The sequence below is a fragment of the Trachemys scripta genome, chromosome 4, assembly GCF_013100865.1.
Source record: "Trachemys scripta elegans isolate TJP31775 chromosome 4, CAS_Tse_1.0, whole genome shotgun sequence".
NCBI lineage: Eukaryota > Metazoa > Chordata > Testudines > Emydidae > Trachemys > Trachemys scripta.
This window is the reverse complement of record NC_048301.1, coordinates 60766400-60789521: the sequence shown is the minus strand read 5'-3', so window position 1 is coordinate 60789521 and position 23122 is coordinate 60766400. Positions and strand designations below refer to the sequence as shown.

General features: G+C 44.3%; 1 protein-coding gene across 1 annotated transcript in view; it reads right to left on the bottom strand.

Moving 5' to 3' along the window:
* Nucleotides 1–930: 930 nt before the first annotated feature.
* NUSAP1 (nucleolar and spindle associated protein 1) overlaps nucleotides 931–23122 on the bottom strand; it is a 31119-nt gene continuing 8927 nt past the window's right edge. Inside the window, exons 4-12 of the mRNA XM_034769105.1 lie at nucleotides 19910–20093; nucleotides 17263–17361; nucleotides 16268–16380; nucleotides 15401–15466; nucleotides 14985–15172; nucleotides 14480–14664; nucleotides 11972–12085; nucleotides 2530–2641; nucleotides 931–2248 (exon numbers count right to left, since the gene is read on the bottom strand). Coding sequence (XP_034624996.1) covers nucleotides 2161–2248; nucleotides 2530–2641; nucleotides 11972–12085; nucleotides 14480–14664; nucleotides 14985–15172; nucleotides 15401–15466; nucleotides 16268–16380; nucleotides 17263–17361; nucleotides 19910–20093 — 1149 coding nt within the window. The 3' untranslated portion in view covers nucleotides 931–2160. The remainder of the gene's footprint in view (nucleotides 2249–2529; nucleotides 2642–11971; nucleotides 12086–14479; nucleotides 14665–14984; nucleotides 15173–15400; nucleotides 15467–16267; nucleotides 16381–17262; nucleotides 17362–19909; nucleotides 20094–23122) is intronic.

Sequence of the window (23122 nt, the reverse complement as noted above, 5' to 3'; positions counted from 1 at the left end):
GAGTAGACATGGGGGTGGACAGGAGTCCAGTCTCAGCTTTCCATTAAAAAAAAAAAAAAAAAAAAAATCTGCCATGGTTACAAAGCAAATCTTCAAAATGAGCTGTGTAATGAATGGAGAGAACCTGAAAAGAGGGGGTGGAGGGAGTTTGAGGTGTCAGCTGCCACATTTCAATGGGTGTAGAGGTCTGTGATGATGATATTGACACAAAGTATTTCATTACTCAAAGCCTTTAAGAAAGGAGGGGAAGTATATGAAGGGTTACACCAGGATTCTCCAAAGTGGGGATTCAAAAGCTGGGAAAGGCCTACATCTCTTAATTTATACAACACCTAGCAGAGTGCGGAGATGATGAGATTTTCCTGAAGCGGGTTTGGTTTTCAAAATGCATACATTTGTTTTAGGACAAGGAGTGCTGGGTTTCAGTTCTTCTGTAATCTGAGGAAAGGTTTATACTTAATATAGGATTTCAATCAAAATAGTGTTCAAAAAGTGCTCAACTTAAAGTATAGAGAGGTAGAACAGTTCAGATGCTGTACCTGCTTATATTCCCTGCCAGTTTTTGAGGCATATTTTCCTATTTAAGTGTCTTTCTTCCATTTGTGTCAGACGCAGACAGTAAACTGATAGAACCATACACAATATTGTCAAAAACAAAGTAACAGATATTCTGTAACATTATCCCTCTGTCCCTGCTAAATACTATCAGTAAGTGTTTCAAAATTCTAATTTAGGACATCCCAACAAGTGAACTGCATCAGTAAAAGTGATTAGGTGGACCATGAAGCTTGGCAAATGGTAATATATTCCTTTTCTTTAGTGGAAGAGAGGATATGACCTGTATGTATGAGCACACCTGGCAATTGCATATGGTTAAACTTTAAGTGTCTGCCTGCCTGACACTTATTATTTAAGTCATAATCAACAGCATTAAATACAAAAAAACATTTATTTTCCCCAATTAAACAGTATAAAATTTTATGTAAAAAGCTTTTCTATTTCTGAATCTAATGTTTCAGCAAATATCACAGGAAAGGTTAAACCTAAACACAAAAGTGAGCCTATTACTTTGTAAATATTTGCTCATAAGTCCAAAGAGCTGTAACGAAATAGCAACTAGAGTGCCTCCTCCCCCACACCTTCCCCTGCGCTTCCAGTCTATTCCATGATGTTTAATGATAAAAATCAAGATGATTTTCTTTACAGATTACCTTTGGGAAATTGCTGATATTGCTGCTACAGGCTTTCTAAATCTACTCTAAGTATATCATACTTCAAAAGAATTTGGTTTACTAATAGAGTATCTTGTAAATGCTTCAGGCTAGACAACAATTGTTCTATTATGCCAAATTTTATCCTGTAATAAATGTGGAGAGGGACAAAAAACTAATGACTTGCTCTTCACATATTGGATTAGCAACCTACCAAGGTTTGTATTAACTTCTACTTATTTTTTTTCCTATTTCATTCTAAAAGAGTACCATTATTTAGGGCTTTTAGTTCTCCAGAAAGCCCTTATAATATGGTTTTCCCTCTCCTAGAGATTGTTGTTTACTTCACAAAGGACTTAAATATAGGAAACTGCTCTAATTGCTGCTACACATACCTTACTTGTCAGCGAGTCTCCCAGTGTCTTAAATTTCTTGATAATGGAACATATTTCAAAGTTATTTAGAATCTCTAGAGAAATATGCCCAACTGATAAGTGACTCAGTGTGAATAGGCTTCATGATTATCCCTTTAACGTTTCCTCTTTTCCCTCCCCTCCTCCCTTAGTATCTCTTCAGTCTAATAGTTTTATGGACTCTGCTGACTTAAGAGGAAGCTTTTGTTCAAAATTTACAACCAAGAATATCCAGCCAATCTAAAACCTAACTGGATGAATGGCTCCAAGTAATTTGAGATACTCTGGGCTCTACTTAAAACATATTAAAAGATTTAAAGTTTCAATATTTTATCCAACTTGTAAAATCACTAAGAATGTTAAGCTCAACAGCACTAAGAAAGCCTGCCCTACATGGCTAGTAACATCCAGTCAACTCAGGTGACCTGACTCATCCTTTAATGCAAACATATAAACAGAAATATTTACAAAGGTAGGAAAGATTTTTCCTGAGAACAGTATTTACAGTGAGGCCTTAAGAAGTCACTAAATTCCTCCTAAGCCATGGATAGTCCTCTGCGGGTTCCAAGCAGATGAGCCTTTTTCTGCTTTCTCTCCAGCAAATGCTTCTCACGCCTCCCTTCTCTGAAAGTGAAAAGAAAAATCACACAAAATTGGAGCAAATGAGCAATTAGTTGCATAGGCATAGAGATAACTATATGCATAAGCAATAACCCTAAGCTGTGAGCTATACTTTGGCCATCCTGATGCTAAACATTTTGATAGATAGAAAAATTTCTCTAACATAAGCATGGTTCAGGACAGAGCATTTATTTAAAAGTGTTGGCTTGTCACATATTTAAGTCTTAGTGTTCTCCTACAGAGTTCTAGTATTAAAATGGCACCTAAAACACCCTTGTACTGACCTGGTCTGGAGACGTGGCTGTTTGTAATCTTGTGTGTGTGAAGAGACACTGCTATTCATAGATTTATTCAGGACAGTGTTTTCTTTTGAGTCACCCCAAGGTTTCAGTCTTCCTACATTGTAAGAAGCACAAATAAATAAATAAAAAACAGACCAGCTAGTTATTAACATTTAGTAATTGTGTGTATTTAAGTTGTTAATACTGACATTCTCATCCTCAACTCTACAGATAACATAAGTTGCCTGACTGCATCTAAGATCAAGCACAAACACCCTGGTCAATTACATCAATCTGGATACTAGCCAGCTATTTGGGGAGAGGGCTTTCTGCTGGGGGTGGCAGAAGCCTCCCCTCAGAACCCTGCCTGTGGGGTAGCATTAACTGGAGACTACCCCATAATGGAGCCCTCTCTGCTATTATGGAAGGCAGGGATCTGCCACCATGGTCTTTGTCTGACCAAATCCTTCCTGTTCCTTAATCTACTGTGCCCTGTTTTAGAGGGAGGGGAAGTGGCCTGGTCCAGGAGAAGAGCAGGCTCAGTTCCCTGCCATCTGAGCAGAAAGCTCTGAGTGGGGCTATCTTGACAACACAGCAGCAGACTCTAGGGTCAGCAGAAAAAACTAACCTTACTAACCTTGCATAACTGTTGTTCTTTGAGATGTGTTGCTCATGTCATAGAATATCAGGGTTGGAAGAGACCTCAGGAGGTCATCTAGTCCAGCCCCCTGCTCAAAGCAGGACCAATCCCCAACTAAATCATCCCAGCCAGGGCTTCGTCAAGCCTGACCTTAACCTCCAAGGAAGGAGATTCCACCACCTCCCTAGGTAACCCATTCCAGGGCTTCACCACCCTCCTAGTGAAAAAGTTTTTCCTAATATCCAACCTAAACCTCCCTCACTGCAACTTGAGACCATTGCTCCTTGTTCTGTCATCTGCTACCACTGAGAACTGTCTAGATTCATCCTCTTTGGAACCCCCTTTCAGGTAGTTGAAAGCAGCTATCAAATCCCCCCTCATTCTTCTCTTCTGCAGACTAAACAATCCCAGTTCCCTCAGCCTCTCCTCATAAATCATGTGCTCCAGCCCCCATTCATTTTTGTTGCCCTCCGCTGGACTCTTTCCAATTTTTCCACATCCTTCTTGTAGTGTGGGGCCCAAAACTGGACACTGAGGCCTCACCAACGTCGAATAGAGGGGAATGATCACGTCCCTCGATCTGCTGGCAAAGCTACTTATACAGCCCAAAATGCTATTAGCCTTCTTGGCAACAAGGGCACACTGTTGACTCATATCCAGCTTCTTGTCCACTGTAACCTTTAGGTCCTTTTCTGCAGAACTGCTGCCTAGCTATTCAGTCCCTAGTCTGTAGCAGTGCATGGGATTCTTCCTTCCTAAGTGCAGGACTCTGCACTTGTCCTTGTTGAACCTCATCAGGTTTCTTTTGGCCCAATCCTCTAATTTGTCTAGGTCCCTCTGTATCCTATTCCTACCATCCAACGTATCTACCACTCCTCCCAGTTTAGTGTCATCCGAGCATGCAGTCCACGCATCCTCCAGATCATTAATGAAGATATTGAACAAAACTGGCCCCAGGACCGACCCTTGGGGCACGCCGCTTGATACCAGCTGCCAACTAGATATGGAGCCATTGATCACTATCCGTTGAGCCAAACGATCTAGCCAGCTTTCCATCCACCTTATAGTCCATTTATCCAGCCCATACTACTTTAACTTGATACAGTCTCCCACAGTATTCTTGCTGGCAAAAGTTTTGCTAAAGTCAAGGAATAACATATCCACTGCTTTCCCCTCATCCACAGAGCCAGTTATCTCGTCATAGAAGGCAATTAGGTTAGTCAGGCATGACTTGCCCTTGGTGAATCCACGCTGACTGTTCCTGATCACTTTCCTCTCTAAGTGCTTCAGAATTGATTCCTTGAGGACCTGCTCCATGATTTTTCCAGGAACTGAGGTGAGGCTGACTGGCTTGTAGTTCTCCGTGTAGTGTCCATTCCATTATAGGTGGGTGTGCTCACCATATGCACTGGTGCTGAAAGTTTTTCCCTCACTGGTATTCATAGGGAACCGGCTCTGGTGCCCTCTGGAGTGGCCCACGTATTTGCCAGTATAAGAGGTGCCGCCGGCTTCTCCCTCCCTCAGTTCCTTCTTGCTGGAACTCCAAGAGAGGGGAAGGAGGGTGGTCATGGAATGGACATTAGCAACACATCTCGAAGAACAGTTACAAAAGGTTAGTAACTGTTTTTTCTTCTTCGAATGATTGCTCATGTCCATTCCATTATAGGTGACTCCCAAGCAGTACCTCTGGAGGCGAGCAGGAGTTCATGGACGTGTCAGTTGCAACACAGCTCTGCCAAATCCAGCATCATCTCTGGCCTGCTGGGTAATGGCGTAATGCGTAGTGAACATGTGTAACAAAGACCAGCTCGCAGCCCTGCAGATGTCCTGGACAGGGACATGCACCAGGAAGGCAGCTGAAGACGTTTGAGCTCTAGTAGAGTGAGCCTTCATTATCGGTGGAGACACAGACTGCGCCAACTTGTAACAAGTGTGGATGCAGGTGGTAATCCAGTTTGAAATCCTCTGAGAGTACACTGGAAGGCCTTTCATCCTGTCAGTGATCGCAGTAAAGAGAGGAGTCGATCTGCCGAAGGCCTTGGTGCACTCCAAGTAGAAAGCCAGGGCACGCCTGAAATCTAGAGTGTGCAGGCATCTCTCCTCATTGATCATGTGAGGCTTTGGACAGAACATAGGGAGGAAGATATCCCGATTGACATGGAAGTGCGACACCACCTTTAGCAGGAAGGCCAGATGGGGTCGCAGCTGAACCTTGTCCTTGTAGAATACCGTATACGGGGGCTCTGAAGTGAGGGCTTTAATCTCTGAGACTCAACGTGCTCAATAAGTAATGCAACCTTCCACAACAGGTAGAGAGGGAACAAGAAGCCATAGGCTCAAAGAGTGGACCCATGAGCCTGGAGAGGACCAGGTTAAGGTCCCACTGGGGAACCGGGCCCCGGATTGGCGGAAAGAGTCTTTCAAGAACCTGATTGTCATCTCATGTGAGAATACAGATCTACCCTGGACGCTGGTATGGAAGGCCAACATGGCTGCCAGGTGCACCTTGATCAAGGAAAAGGCGAGGCCCTGGTGCTTCAAGTGAAGCAGGTAATCCAGGATGGACTGCAGGGACGACTGGGTCAGGAAAATATTCCACTTCGACTCCCAGCAAGAGAAATGGTTCCACTTTTCCAGGTAAGTCACTCTGGTGGAGGGTTTTCTGTCCTTCAAGAGAACCTGCTGTACCTGACTAGAGAAGGTTTGTTCCTCTAGGTTCAGCCACAGCAGCCAAGCCGTGAGGTGGAGAGAGGTGAGGTTTGAGTGCAAGAGCTGACCATGATCCTGTGAGAGTAGCTCTGGGCGGCTGTAAAGTGGCCACAGGGCCGCTATGGCCAGGTCCACGAGCATGCCGAACCAATGCTGGTCCATGTCCATGATCCACACCTTGTCCCTCTTGATCTTCAAGAGAACCTTGCTCATGAGTAGAATCAGCGGGAAGGCGTACATCAGGTCTGCGGACCATGACAGGAGAAAGGCATTGGAAAATGAGCCTCTGCCTAAGCCTTGAGGAGAGCAGAACTGATGACACTTTCTGTTCTGTCTGGTGGCGAACAGGTCCACTCGGGGAGCTCCCCACTTCTGGAAGAGCATCCTGACGACTTCAGAGTGAAGGGACCACTCGTGGTGAGAGAAGAACCTGCTGAGGTGATCAGACAGCGTATTCAGGAAGCCAGGGAGGTGCGAGGCTTCCAGGTGGATTGCATACTGAATGCAGAAGTCCCATAGACGGAGGGCTTCTTTGCACAGAGCCGACGAACAAGCTCCCCCCTACCTGTTGACATAGAACATGGAGGGTGTATTGTTCATCAACACCTGCACCCCCTGACCGGACAGCTGGGGAAGAAAGCCTCCATAAGGCAGGCAAATGGCTCTGAGTTCTCTTACATTTAAATGTAACACAAGCTCCTCCCGAGACCATAATCCCTGAGTCCGCAGTACACAGAGATGCATTCCCCAACCGAGTTCAGACGTGTCTGAAATCAGGGAGACCGTGCGTCATGGGCTTGCGAACAGCACACCTTCCATTACCAGAGTTGGATCGGATCACTACTGCAGGGAGGTAAATACCTGTGGGGTGGGATCGTGACAATCTTGTCCAGGTGATATCTGTCCAAGGAGTAGACTGACGCCAGCCACATCTGGAGGAGACGCAGCCTGAGTCTCACATGACAGGCAACATACATGCAAGCTGCCATGTGCCCCAGTAGTCTGAGGCAGACCCAGGCAATGGCAAGCGGATGGGTTGTGATGCTGGCAATCAGATCTACCATTGCCCTGAACCTGGTCTCCAGCAGGAATGCTCTGGCTCGGATAGAATCGAGTACCGCTCCAACAAATTCTATCCTTTGAATCAGAATTAATGTTTATTTTTGTTCATTTATCAACAGGCCTAAAGCTTGGCAAGTGGCCTGCAACTTCGTGACACTGCGCTGGATCTGGAGCGGCCCTTGATGAGCCAGTTGTTGAGGTACGGGTAGATCTGGATACCTTAACATCTGAGATAGGTCGCTACCACTAACCTGCACTTTGTGAATACCATTGATGCCTTTGCTAGGCCAAAGGGGAGCACTGCAAATTGGTAGTATGAAACGTAGGAACCGTCTGTGTCCCTGAAATATTGGTATGTGAGTAGGCATCCTTCTGGGCTCCCGGATCCAGGGAAAGAATGATGGAGGCCAGGGAGACCATGCGGAACTTAAACTTCTTGAGATATTTATTGAGGCCCCGCAGGTCGAGGATGGGGCATAGACCCCCTTTGGGATAAAAAAAATAGCAGGAATATAACCCTTTTCCCCGTAACTGCAGAGGAACTTCCTCTACTGCTCCCACCTGCAGAAAGCCCAGCACCTCCTGAGTGAGTAGATGCTTGTGAGAAGAGTCCCTGAAAAGAGACATGGAGGGAGGAAGGGAATAGAAATAAACTGAAGGGTATACCCCCCTGCAACTATGCTGAGGACCCACTGGTCCGGTGTTATAGAGCCCCAGGCAGGGAAGAAGGGAGATAGGCAGTTGGGGAAAAAACAGGGATGCTGGATCCAGGACACAGACTGGAAGGTCGCCCTTGAGCGCACCCTCAAAATGCCTATTTACTACCCAATTGGCTAGAGCTCGAATAAGCTAAGGAGGCCAGCTGATGGCCATGCCGGTGCTTGTAGCCCCTGCCCTTTTTAAGGAATGGCTCTGAATGGGAAGAGACCCCAAACCTGTGGGACTGTTTTGGCTTGAACCACTTCCTCGTGGGTACCTCCGTGTACAGGCCCAGCGAGTGCAAGGTGGCCCTAGTCTTTTAGGCCATGCAACTTGCTGTCTGTTCTGCAAACAACACCAAGCCGTCAGAGGGAAGGTACTGGATGGATTGCTGAACCTCTGCTGACAAACCCGATGACTACAACCAGGATCCCCGCCTCATTGAAATGGCCGAAGTCATAGACCGGGACGCGGAGGTCTGCTGCATCTGCCCCTCATGGGTCTTTGCTGTCCTCTGGCTCTCTCCTTCCCTTTACAGGACACAGGATAACGCCCTCTCCCGGCATCTCTTTGCTTTTCAACCGGTACCCAGGGGTGGGGATCGGTGCCAGTCTGAGGTCGGTGCTGGTGGCACACTCCTGCTTGCCTGCCCTGACTACCGCTCTGCCCTCCTCCAGGATAGCCAGGAATTCCTTCCTGGGCTCCTCAGGCAGCGACTCTGCGAACTTGGCCACGGACTGCCAAATGTTATAATCATAGTGGCCAAGTAGGGCCTGATGATTGGCCATAGAATAAATCTTTCTACCGAAAAGATCGAGCTTCGTCACCTCCTTATTCTTAGGAGTTGATCCCGGTTGGCCTTGTCTATCGTGCTCATTGGCTGCTGACACTACCAGCGAGCTTGGGGCAGGGTGTTTGTACAAGTATTCAAACCCTTTAGTGGAGATATAGTACTTCTGCTCCACCCACTTAGAGATGGGGGCAGGGAGGAGGGGGTTTGCCAAAGGGCTTTGATTCATAGATTCTAGGACTGGAAGGGACCTCAAGAGGTCATCGAGTCCAGTCCCCTGCCCGCATGGCAGGACCAAATACTGTCTAGACCATCCCTGATAGACATTTATCTAACTTACTCTTAAATATCTCCAGAGATGGAGATTCCACAACCTCTCTAGGCAATTTATTCCAGTGTTTAACCACCCTGAAAGTTAGGAACTTTTTCCTAATGTCCAACCTAGACCTCCCTTGCTGCAGTTTAAGCCCATTGCTTCTTGTTCTATCCTTAGAGGCTACGGTGAACAAGTTCTCTCTCTCCTCCTTATGACACCCTTTTAGATACCTGAAAACTGCTATCTTGTCCCCTCTCAGTCTTCTCTTTTCCAAACTAAACAAACCCAATTCTTTCAGCCTTCCTTCATAGGTCATGTTCTCAAGACCTTTAATCATTCTTGTTGCTCTTCTCTGGACCCTTTCCAATTTCTCCACATCTTTCTTGAAATGCGGTGCCCAGAACTGGACACAATACTCCAGCTGAGGCCTAACCAGAGCAGAGCAGAGTAGAGCGGAAGAATAACTTCTCATGTCTTGCTCACAACACACCTGTTAATACATCCCAGAATCATGTTTGCTTTTTTTGCAACAGCATCACACTGTTGACTCATATTTAGCTTGTGGTCCACTATAACCCCTAGATCCCTTTCTGCTGTACTCCTTCCTAGACAGTCTCTTCCCATTCTGTATGTGTGAAACTGATTTCACACAGTTGATCAGTTTCACAACTCCCATGTGTACTGGTAATGCCACCTTCGAGGGGGCTGCTGCACTCAGCATATCGAACAGGGAGTCCCAAGGGCTCCACCAGCACCTCAGCTTCCAGCCCGAGGTTTGAAGCCACTCTCTTCAAAAGCTCTTGGTGGGCTTTTGTGTCATCCTGGGGGACTGTGTCAGAGGGCCCCGCTATCGCCTCGTCGGGCAAAGATGAAGAGGAGGCAGGTATAGGTGGGCCTGGTAACCCCATTGCCTCTGCCAGGCCGTCCCTGTGAGGCTTTCTCTGACTCCGCTTCCGAGTCAGGGGGTGGGCAGGAGACTGTGGCCGACTGTCTATCCGATGACCCTGAGACCAACTGATGCCCCAGCGACAGTTGGGGAAATGTCCAGGGGTTCCACAGATGCCAGGGGGTTGGCAATTGGCCTTGGGGCCATGCAGCCCCCCGGGGCCCAGAAGGAAATGCTGATGGTCCCGGCAGGTGCCCTTGGCCTGCGGGCAGGTCTTCTTCCTTGCTTTGAGCCTGAAGAGGGGGAGACTTGTCTGGGGGATCAGGACAGGACTGATGTCACCTGTCTACCCTGTTCCTGTCAGCTCTCTCTGTGGACCTCCACTGGGGAGTTGTACTGGGACGATGTCTCTCGGTGCCACAATTCCAGTGACTGGCGGCTGCATTCGGCGACAGTACCCTGGCGATCGAAGCCTCACACTGTGAGAGCGGTGCTGCTCCGTGGACCAGGAGTGAGAGGATTGACATCTTGGAGACAGTCAACGTGCCCATGGAGATCTGTACCAGTGAACTGAAGACTGGTAACAGGACTTGGGGGACCGGCGTACCAACCCTCCAGAATGGTACCACGAGTCTGGAGACCTATTCAGACGCTCTAAGCGCTGGGGTTCTGGGGATTGGTGATGAGTCTCCAAGGGTCTGTGCCAGACAGCCGGTGATTGATGCTGGGATCCCAGTGAACACTGCCTAGAGAGACTGGAGAACAACACCAGGAACTCTGGTAGGTAAGCTGACCCGCATCTGGGGGCTGGTGGCACTATTCAGGTGAGCGCTGCTGCACTGACAGAGACCGCTGGAAGGGTCCCAGGATGGGTTTTCCCCTTGAATGGTGCACCTTAGTAGCAGGCATGGGAGGCACCAGAAGGGACAATATATTCTTAGCAGCCTCTGGTGTGGACAGCACCGCCAGGTGCCGAGTGCCTCTACTGCTTTCTGGGGTGGTGGGCGGATCTCAAAGTGGGCCCAAACAGCTCTGTAGGTACTGGAGCCTGGCCACCATCCATAGAGAAAAAGCTGCCCCTCATGGGTCTTTGCTGTCCTCTGGCTCTCTCCTTCCCTTTACGGGACACAGGATAACGCTCTCTCCCGGCCTTTCTTTGCTGTTCATCCGGTACCAGGGATGGGGATCAGTGCCAGTCGGAGGTCAGTGCTGGTGGCACACTCCGCACCGAGGCTGCAGTGCTTGGAGCAGAGTCCGATCTAGTCGGCTCCAATGCCAGTACGAAGGTTGACTCAATAAAGAGCGCTCAACGACAAATGTCCTGCTTCTTTTTTGTTCGTGGCCTGAACCTCTTACAGATGCGACACTTGTCGCTCACATGGGTTTCCTCCAAGCACTTTAGACATCTTTTATGGGGATCACTGACTGGCATAGGTTTCTTGCAGCAGTCACAAGGCCCCGTCCATAGGCTAAGTCCCATCCAGAACTAACCAACTATTACTAACTCTAACACTAAGGGAACTGTAAAACTGTAAAAGTTTTTAAACTATATACAAAAAGTTCATAACTAGACACAGTTGAGAGAAGTAAGCTAGCTGAGGCGAGGAGACGTTCCAGCACTGTCACTGGTGGTACGAAGGAACTGAGGGAGGGGGAGCCAGCGGTGCCCCTTATACCAGCACATACGTGCACCACTCCAGAGGGTGCCAGAGTTAGTCTCCTACGGATACCACTGAAGGAAAAACTTCGACAGCAGTGCATGTGGCGAACACACACACCTACAATGGAATGGACATGAGCAATCACTCAAAGAACTTGATTTATGGGGGGACATATGTTGTTGTGGAGGTGTCCCAGAACTGACTTGTTTTGTGTGGTGGTGGTAGGAGGGCAGCATTAATTGGCAGCAGAGCTCAGTCAGCAGGAATCCAGCATCTATAGGCCCAACAGGAGGGTGTGTTTTTCAGCCTTGTGATTAGGTATTAGACAGGGCTTGGAAAAAGTTGCCTGTTTATTTGAACTTGATGTTCTGACACCTAGAATGCAGTATGTCTAAACACTTGAGAAACTAGAATTCCTCTAGCAGCAAACAGAAAGAACCAGTCCAGCTGTTAAAAGCCCAGATTGTCTTAGCAAAAGCCTCTCTGCTAGAGAACATACTTTGAATGGTTTAACTTCAGAGCACAAGCTATCATTTTTAAGGCTACATCCCCCATGTAGAGTGTGTGATCAGATATGTGGTATGACAGAGGTGCTTTGTTGCTGCACATAATGTAAGAATGCCCTCTTTCATAAGCTCAGTGCTTTTGTCTCCCCTATGGAAATAGCACAAAGTCACAGTACCTTTGTGTGGCTGATATCCAAGTGGCCTTGACAGACTTGCTTTCAGATCAAATGTTGGCTTCTTGGTACTTGTGGGTTCTGCAGTCTGAGCTGCAAACTTGAATGGTGTAACAGCTAAAACGAAAGCCAGGGTACCATGTTTAGAGAGAGGGAACAAGAATTTCTGCTCTTAAAAGCGAATAGTTGGGAAACTACATAAGGAGAGCACTACAACAGCCCAATTCTTTAAGCCAGTCAAACCAAAGTACCATAGGATCTTACAAACTACCAAGAATCCACACACTATAAAATGTACTCCATTGAAAACACATTTAACACTTTGGATAACAAGGAAGAGGTTGAACAATATGGGGCAAGAGTGTACGAAGGGCAGATGTGGACGGTCTCACTCTTTTGGTTTGGTTTTAAGTAGATAGCCCTGGTGTGTAGCAGAGTTGCTAAGCCATATATCTAGTTCAGTGTTTCTCTACTGGCCTGTGGTCTCCCAGTGGTCTATGGGGAGCATGCTGATCATTTCCAGCTGTCACCTTAAATCACAACTAAAAATACATTAAGTACTATTGCTATTTTTTCATGTAAGCAATTACTGTAGGTTACATAAGGTTGGTCTGCAATCATGAGGAGCATGGAAAGTGGTCCACAAAACTATGAATGGAAAGGGAAGTGTCTGTGACACAGTCTAGCACGTGGTCCACACTGGAAGACACTGAGGGTACTGGATAGCTGTTAACAGTTCTACTTGCACACCACTGAGAAAACTGTTAGTACCAAATAAAAGTTGTGAGTCACATGTATAATACAATTTACATGGTCATGTAGTTTGCTACAGAAACAGGGATTATTTTTAGAATGCTACATAATTTACTTCAGAATCTAAGTCTTCATTTAAAAACATTAATTCTCTAGCAGTTCAAGATTCTCTATGTCTTAACTAACAAATGGATACTGTACTGATTGGCATAAATGCCTGCATACCATTCTTGGGTCCTTGACACATAGGTCAAATGTGCCACATAGGACGTGAGGTGTGAATAGTGAGGAGCTCTGTCCTTTCTTAAGATGTTTAAGAAAACAAGACTACCTGGGGTGCCTTATCCCTTTATGTAGGCCAGCTATTATCCCATACAAACTTTTATCAACGCTTCCAAGAAATGTTGAATTTAACCCTAATCCTGAACTACCCAAAACAAAGTAAACCACTCAAGCTGTTCTAATACTGATTTCTTGCTCAGGATTGATTTTAGCTATCTAATATATTTCTACCTCAGGACATGACCTTCACATGCTGTCCCAACACTTGCTTTCCTGCTCTCAACTTCAGTACTCTGTAGGATATGAACGGTTAATTTTATTATCAGAAGTGGGACTTCTATACAATTGTATGGGTATATTTTGAGACTGGTAAGTCATGCATCACACCATACATGGTTTTCCACTTCTCTAGAGCAAGTATGATAACCATGCAATGGAATAGGTAACAAGTTATTTGGTGGTCCAGGGAGCTTTTCTACAATGACACTTAAACCTCTTCTGGAGTACTCTAGTACCAAGTCTGCAATGGTGCTTTTATGTTTCCTTGTGGCACTTTTATCTGCTAATACAGGGGTGGGCAAACTTTTTGGGCTGAGGGTCACATCTGGGTGGGGAAATTGTATGCAGGGCCGGGGCAGGGGGTTGGGGTGTGGGAGGGAGTGCAGGGTGTGGTGTGCAGGAAGGGCTCAGGGGAAGGGTTTGGGGCAGAGGAGGGGTGCAGGGTGTGCAAGGGGGCTCAGGGCAGGGAGTTGGGGTGCAGGAGGGGTGCATGTGCAGGCCGGGGGCTTAGGACAGGGAGTTGGGGGCGGGGTGCAGGAGGGCTTTGGGGTGGCAGTGGTGCACACTAGGGCCAGAGCAGGCTTCCTGCCTGCCCTGTCCCTGCGCTGCTCCAGGAAGTGCTGCGGCCCTTGGGGAAGGGGGGGCGGAGGGCTCTGTGTGTGCTGCCTTTGCTGCGCCTACAGGTACCTCTCCCGAAGCTCCCATTGGTCGCAGTTCCCTGTTCCTGGCCAATGGGAGCTGCAGGGGGCGATGCTCTTGCCTCCAGGCAACGCACAGAGCTCTCTGCCCCTCCCCGCCCAGAGGCCGCCAGCTGCTTCTGGAGAGCGGCGCGGGGCCCGCTGCACCACAGGGGCAGTCCCACGGGCCAGATCCAAAGCCCTGAGGAGCCGGAGCCGGCCTGCAGGCCGTAGTTTGCCCACCCCTGTGCTAATAGCATAATACAGAAACTGCTCAACCACACACAATAAGAACAGCTAGACTGGAGATTTCTTGCCTTTTATCTTATCCAAAGATTTTTAGCACCTACCCTTTTCAGTTCAAAGAAAATATACATTTAAAACACAAGATATTGCAGTCCCCTGAAGAATCACTCTAGTCTTGGAAAATAATATATCTCCCCTTGCCCTTTGCTAAAGCATTAAAGCTCGTTTCCAAATATTATGTACATTTTATAGCATCAGTTTCTCAGAAGATTACCATTAGGGTTGGTCTTTGATGCAGTCAGCTCATGGTTTGTTGCATTTCCATTAGTGCTCTTTCTAATTGTGGGTTTGCCACTTTTCTGGCTATCAGGTGTGCAAATCTCCAAGAATGGTGACTTTCTAGATGGAGTCTTGGTAAGGGAGCGCTTGTGTTCATTATCTTTTGTAGCTTCTGAGAATCTAAAAGGAAGTAGTTATTAGTCGGAATAAAGATCTGAACCTTCCTGCATTAACAGGTGCTCATTAAAAACATTTTAACCAGTGTAAATCTCTTATTATCCATCAGAGAAAACATGAAACGCTGTAATACATAATCCTTTGGCACATTCCTTGTCATGAATATGGAATTGCTATCAACAACTAATGCAACAATCACACAAACGATGTTTTTATTGCAATTAATTTTCAAGTTCAATTTTTAAATTTCATGATTTAGTTCACTGTGTTGTTTATATATTATACCAAATACTTGACTGATATTTTTGGTGAGTCCTTTTTACCTGACATTCATTTTGGTTGTTGAGAGAATGGAGGGATTGAATAAAGATTTCTGAGATAAAATACTCAGATTTCCGGTGCCTACAGAGATGCGTGGGGAGCGCCGCAGGTTGCCTGGAGTACAACTGGTAGAGAACCTTCCTCTTTGGGGATGTGGGCTGAATAAAAACACTCTGCCGCCGGAGCGTTTCTAGAAACACAGAAGTGGGCATTTAGCACATTCTACGAGAGTTTAGCATTCGGATAGGCACTGCTGCCTGGATTGTGCTGGAGCTACAGAACATAATACATTTAATCACAAGTGCACAGATCAGTCTGCTTTAAAGAATAATATTTCAAAAAAGAAAAGATCTCCCTCGTAACTAGACAGAAAAGATTATCTGGGTGGGAGGGGCGGGCGGGGAGGAAGAACCCTCACCTTAGAATTGCTGTGTGGAGTTCCTTTCTCACATGCCTTTGGGGGGTTAGCTTTTTTAGCCAACATCTGCAAAAATAAAATGTATGGGGTCTTAAATAGATACCAAGTGTATGGATGAGTATCAGCAAGATAAGAAACGTAACATTCAGAATAAGTTTCAATGTTCTTGTTTTGACCATATTCATTGGTGTACTTTGCTGTATATCTTGGCATGTGCACACATTTGTTACATCTGGAAATGCCATTATTTTGGAATTCTCACACGTTCAAGTTTAGAATACAGAATTTGAGAGAGATCAAGGGCCATCAAAAACCATTTACATGCCATGTTTTATTGAAGGTGAGTTAAATGCCTTTCCCTAAGAAGGTATATTAAAAGCACTTAAGTTTTCCACTTTGGATGGGCATTAACAGGTCAAGACCACCAATTAAATCCCACTTTTTAAGATTCTCAAGTTCCATGGCAACCCAGACACAATTAAGAAGGAAGACAAAAAAGCCAAACAACCCCACCAATGTAATTAGGAGTCTACTTTTTTTTTTTTTTTTTTTTTTTTTTTTTTAGGAACTACTTATAAAGTATTTATGCTACCACGAGAGTCAGAGAAAGGTCAGTTCTGTGGCAGGCAGAAAGGGACAGTCAAAGTACTCAGGATAGACATATCCTCGCAGTCTATGGGATGTTAGGATCGTTGAAATTGCATGGGCCCCCTACCAGTAAACTACTCCTCAAAAATGGTTCTTTAGCCACATGGGTAAATGCATGACTCATACTGAGGGACTGTGGGGAGATAATGCAATAAAGAACCCTCTCTAGATTTTAGAATAATGTAGGGATGAGGGATATGATCCTCTAATGATTCTTACCTTGACCTCATTGATAGAATTGCTGAAGTTTTCAATCAGTTTATTTTTTCTCTCAATGTAGGCATCAATAGACTCCATTTTCTCGAAGTGAGCCTCATGCAGCTTCTTGAAATCTTCAAAATTCCAAAAATATGAAAGAGAAATTGTCATTTATAGGCAAAGATTGGTCATTTATAGGCAAATTTAAATGATCAGAGGATGGTGCAAACCTGGAATTATTGTCAGTAGGGGATAGGAGGAAAAAAAAAAAAAAAAAAAAAAAAATCTAAGTGCACTATTTTTCCTGACTGTATCCTGTGAGTCTAAGTCAGTGGTTCTCAAACTGCGGCCCCATCAGCACACAGGTGCGGCCCATGTGACATCCTCAGGGCCATAAATATATGTGTATAGATATGTATACAGGCAGTATATAGATATATATATTTTAGTGTAGATTTGGTCCACATAACAGAAGCGCTTCATATGTGGCCAACAATGGTAAATAGGTTGAGACCATTGGTCAAAGTGATTAAAAACAAGTGAAAGTGGTCGCCTATCTCTGCCTTGACTAGTCCTAAACAAATGGCAAGTCATTATTACTTCATTTACTGGTCATCCATTTTAGGGCAGATCATTAGTTCAAAGAAAAAAAGATAGTAACATAATTTAGCATTCCTGTCTGTTAAAAAAAATCCTTACATATATAAATGCTTTTCACCCCGAAGGGTTCCAAAGCACTTGACAAACTGATTTTAAAACTAAGCACATTTATCTACTACCAACACACAACCATCTCTTTGGAGAAACACAGGTAGATATACACCACACTGGAACACTTCAGAGCCACGACAATTGCTTTATAAAAGAGCAAGATGTTTTCCCCCAAGCAAGCCCTATGAAATTTCGAGCCCCATATTAAAAAAAACAATGAGATTGGATTCATTTAGGCAGTAACAGGCAAGTCTCCTTTCATACATGGACAATAAGCCTATTTTCAGAGATAGTAAATAACTTACTTGGTGTAATGGGTTTCACTCCTGTTTTTCCGGTTTTAGACAGACGGTCTACATATCGAGGGATCTTCCCAGCTAGAGGATGGGCTGGAAGAGTGTCATCTGGTACAATCAAATCAAACAAGTCTTAAAACTACTGGAAGGTTAGCTTAACGTTACTAAAACTCAAGCTATTCTTTTGCTTCATGAAACTCTGGAAGCTTGTATGCCAAAGAAGTACTCAACTCCCTTAAATTGGGCTCTAGTATGAGAAGTAAAAATGGAATTGTGGAGTTCTATGTTTATAGTCTCTCAAAGGCCTCCACATCAAAGGTGTACCCAAGTAATAGGATGACTTTGCCAACTGCAAGCTCAATATGTTATCGGAAAGTCAAGGCAGGTTATTTCCTTCTCATGCATCACCATCAGTAAAGGTTCTGCAGGCCAAGTTCTGCTCTGAGTGGCAACCCAATTGCCTGCACAAAGTGTAACTTTCTCTTAGCGGTGTTGGCTCTGCAGCACTAATACTAGTAATAATAAAAGCTTCCATGACTATTGTAAGCAGAGATGCCTGAATGCACATCTGAGAGCTTATCTGTTTAAACAGGGGGTGACATTTTTACTTAGAGACTTGAGAGCAGAACCACACAGTGACTAAAGATTTAGCCAATAAGTCTTAAATCTTTTCCTAATTTGTATGGTTTGAATTCAGCTTCTTTTGTATCATGTTTACACCGATATTTCTGTTGAGTTCAGTTAGTCTTCTTTCTTCATTTTAATACAATTCACAAACAGTTGTATTTTTTAAAAAGACGTTCGATTAGAGTATGATAGCATTTGTATACAGAAAGCGAATGCTCAATTATTCCTTATTTCAGGTCTGTGTTGAAGCCAGTATAGAATAGCTTCATGATATTGGGGGAAAAAAAACAAACTACCACAATGGGACCAAGGGGTGGGAAAATTAGTGATTTTTTTTACCCCATGTGTGTAAGTTTCTCTGTAGGCTTGTAACAGAACACTTGTTGTGTCACTAGAAGGAACCATTGCTCAGACAGAAGGCAGCAAGTGTAAACTCAAACAAGAACTATGATCATGATGTAAGAGAGGGATACTGCAAGTTGTTTCTCAATCTGAAAGCTCAACTTGTTGGGTCAAACAGAAGGCTCTTATATATTGTGTGTTGCTTGAAAAACTCAACTGGGTGTGTTGAATGGTGTATCTAACTTGGGGCGAAACATTAAAGTTGGCTTCCCATAACAGTTTTCTTGCATACTCTACTGAACAGCAGTTATGTCCATGCTGCAACTCAGGGACTGTACATACCTATTGTGCCATCTTCCTGGAGCAGAGCATGGGGTTGTATATGGCTTAGTGTTGGGTTCTCAACCTTTTTCTTTCTGAGCCCCTCCCCACAGCATGCTATAAAAATTCCATGGCCCACCTGTGCCACAACTGTTTTTCTCCATATCCAGTAGATTAAAAGCCAGGGCTGGCATTAGGGGGGTAGCAAGCAGAGCAATTGCTCAGGGCCCGACATCATAGGCGGCCTCGTAAAGCTAAGTTGCTCAGGTTTTGGCTTCAAACCTGGGTGATGGGCTTTGGCTTTCTGTCCTGGGCCCCAGCAAGTCTAACGCCAGTCCTGCTCTGTGGTTTATTTTAGCAGATCCCCTGAAACCTGCTCACGGCCACACACACCACAAGTGAGGAAAACACCAGTTCTGATTTTCAGTATCACATCAAACACAGCAGGCGGGGAATGATGAAGTTTCACTTGCCTGGACATGTTTTTTGCTGTCTAAGCTGCCCAACAATAATGTTTTTTTCCTAGCCTGAGTATAAATTTATACTAACTACACATCTGGGAAAGTTGAGTCATATGCAAGCAGAGGTCAATGAAGTACAACACATGAAGTACTCTTCCCCACCTCTTTCCTCAGGAAGCGAGTACCACATTTATAATAATCCAAGAGACACTGAATTTAAAGGTGACCTGTAAAGGAAAAGAGTTGGGATTGTGCACCCCATCTTCGTCTTCTTCTTCTAAACAATATACAAAGAAGGCCTGAAAGGTTTTTTTAATATTCAGCTTGCTTTTCACATAAGAAATGCAGGTCTTGTCTACCCTGAAAGGCTATGATGACTGGATTTAAATAGTTAGCAAAAAAGGTTTTGAACAGCCTGATCCAAAATCCCTTCCATTCTCAATTGCTCACATTTCACTCGCTTTAAACTTATGAAGATTATTTTACTAGTTCTCCAAGAAGTAATGTTTGGGAAATGGACCTTTGCTAAAGATTTCATACACTAGCTTATTTAAGTAAGGGCATGTTCAGACCCCCAAGAAGTTCTTCACCAAAACTATGGAAGACCAGACTTGACAGTCCCAAGGAAAAAACCTAAGTAGAACCCTCACCCTCTTCCAACTTTCAAGCCTTCTTTAAAATTCATAAAGAAAAATGCACAAGTCCAAATTTTAAAAGATTCTTCACATATCACCCTTAAGTGAAAGGTATTCCTCAAACAAACGATCTATCATGGGACAACAATCTGGGCTGTTAGACCACCAGGACATTCCACAATATTTTTACGGACATAGTATATAAATCAAAATTCCTGTTTGAAGTATTGTAAGTAACCAAACTAAGAACTACTTGCAGTTTCCCCTTACTTTCAGCTCCATTTCGTTTAGCAGAAACCATCTTCTCCCTTTGCTGGCTCTGCATGGGATGCATTGCTGGGTTCACAGGAGCTTTGTTCTTAGCTACAGGTTCCTCGGTTTGGTGTTTTTTGCTTGTCTTTGTCGTCTTGCTGTCTCCATCCCGGGGTACTTTTTCTGTCATTTCTGAATAATTCTGGAGTTCAAAGATGTTTAGGTTAGGCCTTTTTTTCCAAGGATGTTCTGCCTGTTCTTTAGGACAAGTTCTACAGTAGAAAAGGTTTGCCGGTATAGCTATACCATCAAACCCTAGTAGTGTAGATGCAGTTTAGACCAGCAAAGAAGTGATTTTTCGGATAGCTTATATTTGGCAAGCAAAATAAGCCTACCGACAGTCACTTTGTTGCCACTATACCTGCATCTACACCAGGAGTTTTGCTGGTATATGTGTTGCAATCTCTCACCCCTTATAAACAAAACCAAACCAAACCACTGACATTGCTATTGTCACAGTTCTGGGTTTAACTGCACATATGCCCCTTTTGTGGTCTCCTCGAGAGCATCCCCTTAAGTGTCAGGCTGGGAACCTCCATGTTCTTCTCCCTCCAGATCAGAGTTTTAGGGATGCAGTCCCCTTGCAATTCACTGTGCTTGCCCCAGCAGCTCTGACTTTAGTTTAACACTTGCAGTTCTGCTCTCTCAGGAACAGAGTCAGTGATCAACCAGCTTTCGCAAAGTACAGTACATTTATTTCAGTCAAAAGCATTACAGGTCTGTCACATCTTACGCGCATTTAACATGTGGAAATTCAGCTTTACGCAGTCGGCAAAAAAAAAAAAAAAAGAGAACAACAATTTAAGTACTGTTCCTGTACTGCGGGCAATTCCGCCCGCCATTACACTCAATGTAATTTTGACTATACACGGTTTTCGCTTTACGCGCTGACCGCGGGACATAACCCCAGCATAAGATGAGACAGACCTGTACAGAGAAAAAAATTCAACAATCAATCTATATGCATCCTAAGCTTACCAGATATGACCTATCATCTGCATGAGATCCTGGTAGGTCCATAAGTTTGTCAGTTCTCTATTCCAGAGTGACTCTCTCCATGAATCAGATCAGGCTGACTCTTTATATATTTTTTTGGCCTGTGTCTCTCAGGGCCTCCTAAACCAGGTAAAACCAGTTAATTCTATTTCTCCTACAGGGAGAAGCTTCCAAGGGCTGGGTATCTGCATAGTCAGCACTGGAAATTTGCATTAAACTTCCACCCCTCGCTAATTCTAGATTCCACTGCAAACCCATCCCGTGAGTCAGAAACACAAAGATACATACACCACTTATTGATACAATGTTCAATCACTATTCCATGTGTGCATAGCGTCTGACATCTCCACGTAACAGTCTTTCATGTTTCCAAGGTCTCACATCTGCCCCAGCTATACCGGCAAAAGCTTTTAGTTTAGACCTGGCCTAATACACTATATCTGTTTGGCACCTTTCAAACAAAAACTCCTTCTGCACCCCTTTTCTCCCCCAACTTTTTTTGTTTTAAACAAAAAGTCTCACATTCCAACCTAGAGAGAAAGTCCTATACAAAGGGAGACCTACTGTCTATACAAGGGAAAGTGAAACATTCCACACACCAAATGCTGTTAAATGCAAAAGCAAACCAACTGAAGAAAGTTTTTCTTTCAATTCTGGTCATCTTAGGTGTTGCTTGTATATACTAGTTAACATTTCAGAAAGCGGCGTGACTTAAACTGAAAACATCCTTTACTCTATTTTTCCCAAACTGACCCACGCTCTTTAGGTTTAGGATAAAGAGTGAAATCACCTAGTCATCTCAGCAACTACATAATGTTCCAGGAACACTAGGAAAAGATTTTTACCATTTTATTTTAATAAGATGGACTTCTTATAAACAAGGTGGGGCAAGCAAAGTTCTTGCTAGAACTCCCTTTTCATCAAGGTAGCCAGCAGAGATAAAGAGGATCGCAGAAGCACGGAATTTAATGCAAGTTGATTGGCTGGATGATGAACATGCTTGGCACCAGTGCTGCGCTGGATGTATCAGGTACAGCATAGAGTTCCACCCTTTTGTTGGAATACCCAAGAATGTCGCAATACACAGATGTGGGAGAGGAGAACACAGAAACTCTTATTTATCTGAAGAGCACAAACGAAGGAAAATATTTTAACAAAGATAACAGATGAGAAGGAAAATTCTTGATTGTCATTAGTTGTCATTCTGCCAGAGTAAGGGAGGAGGAGGAGAAATTCAACAGCTGCAGGACCAAGTTAAGAAATAGTGATGTCTCTGCAGCCTTAGTGCAACTGCACCTGGAATACTGTGTACAGCTCTGCTTCAGACTGCACAAATACAAGCAGAAAATTGGTTGTTTCCTCAACAATGACATTTCAAAAGTTATGTATAATTTTAAAAACTGACAAGAGATGGACCATCTTTGAGAGCAGCTTGGTTTTAATCCCATTAGGGACAATGGGGAGGAAAGGTGGTGGCCATTTTAAAAGAGGGCAGTTCATATATTCAGAATTCTCTAAAGAACAAGCTTCGTCAACCTCTGCTGAGGAAACCTGCAGTTATGAAGAACAAGAAAAAAAAAGTCTAAAAAACGTTTCTTCAAATTTAAGACAGTTTCAGCAAGTTTAAACTATATGGGAAAATTGAAGAGTTTGCACTATTCCATTACTAACTAAAAGAATGCCTTCAAAGGCAAGTCAAGCACAAAGTGTAATTCTGTCTTGTTTATGATTATATATAGAGAAATTGTGGCTTTATTCTACAAAGCAATCGAAAAGCCATACTTAGAACATGATGTCATACAGAGTACAGAAAGGAAGAGGATATTTCAATGCTTGAAAAAAAATGGAAAGATGGCTACTACACTCATCTGGTGATCAGAATGTCTATTAAGAAAAAACCTTCAAGTGTTGAGTGCATTTAGCCTGAAAACAGAGTGAAACATGATTATAGTGTCCTGGGACTTAATCTCTAATGAGGTTAAACTGCACCCATGCAGATTACGGGTGATCTGAAGTTGATCAAGAATAAGCTTAAACAACAGGAATAGTTGATCGCAGCTAGCAGTTGACACAAGTTTCAGAAAACTAGGGTACCAAAATACAAAGTCAATAACATTACTGGTTTCAAAGTAGCAGCCGTGTTAGTCTGTATCCGCAAAAAGAACAGGAGTACTT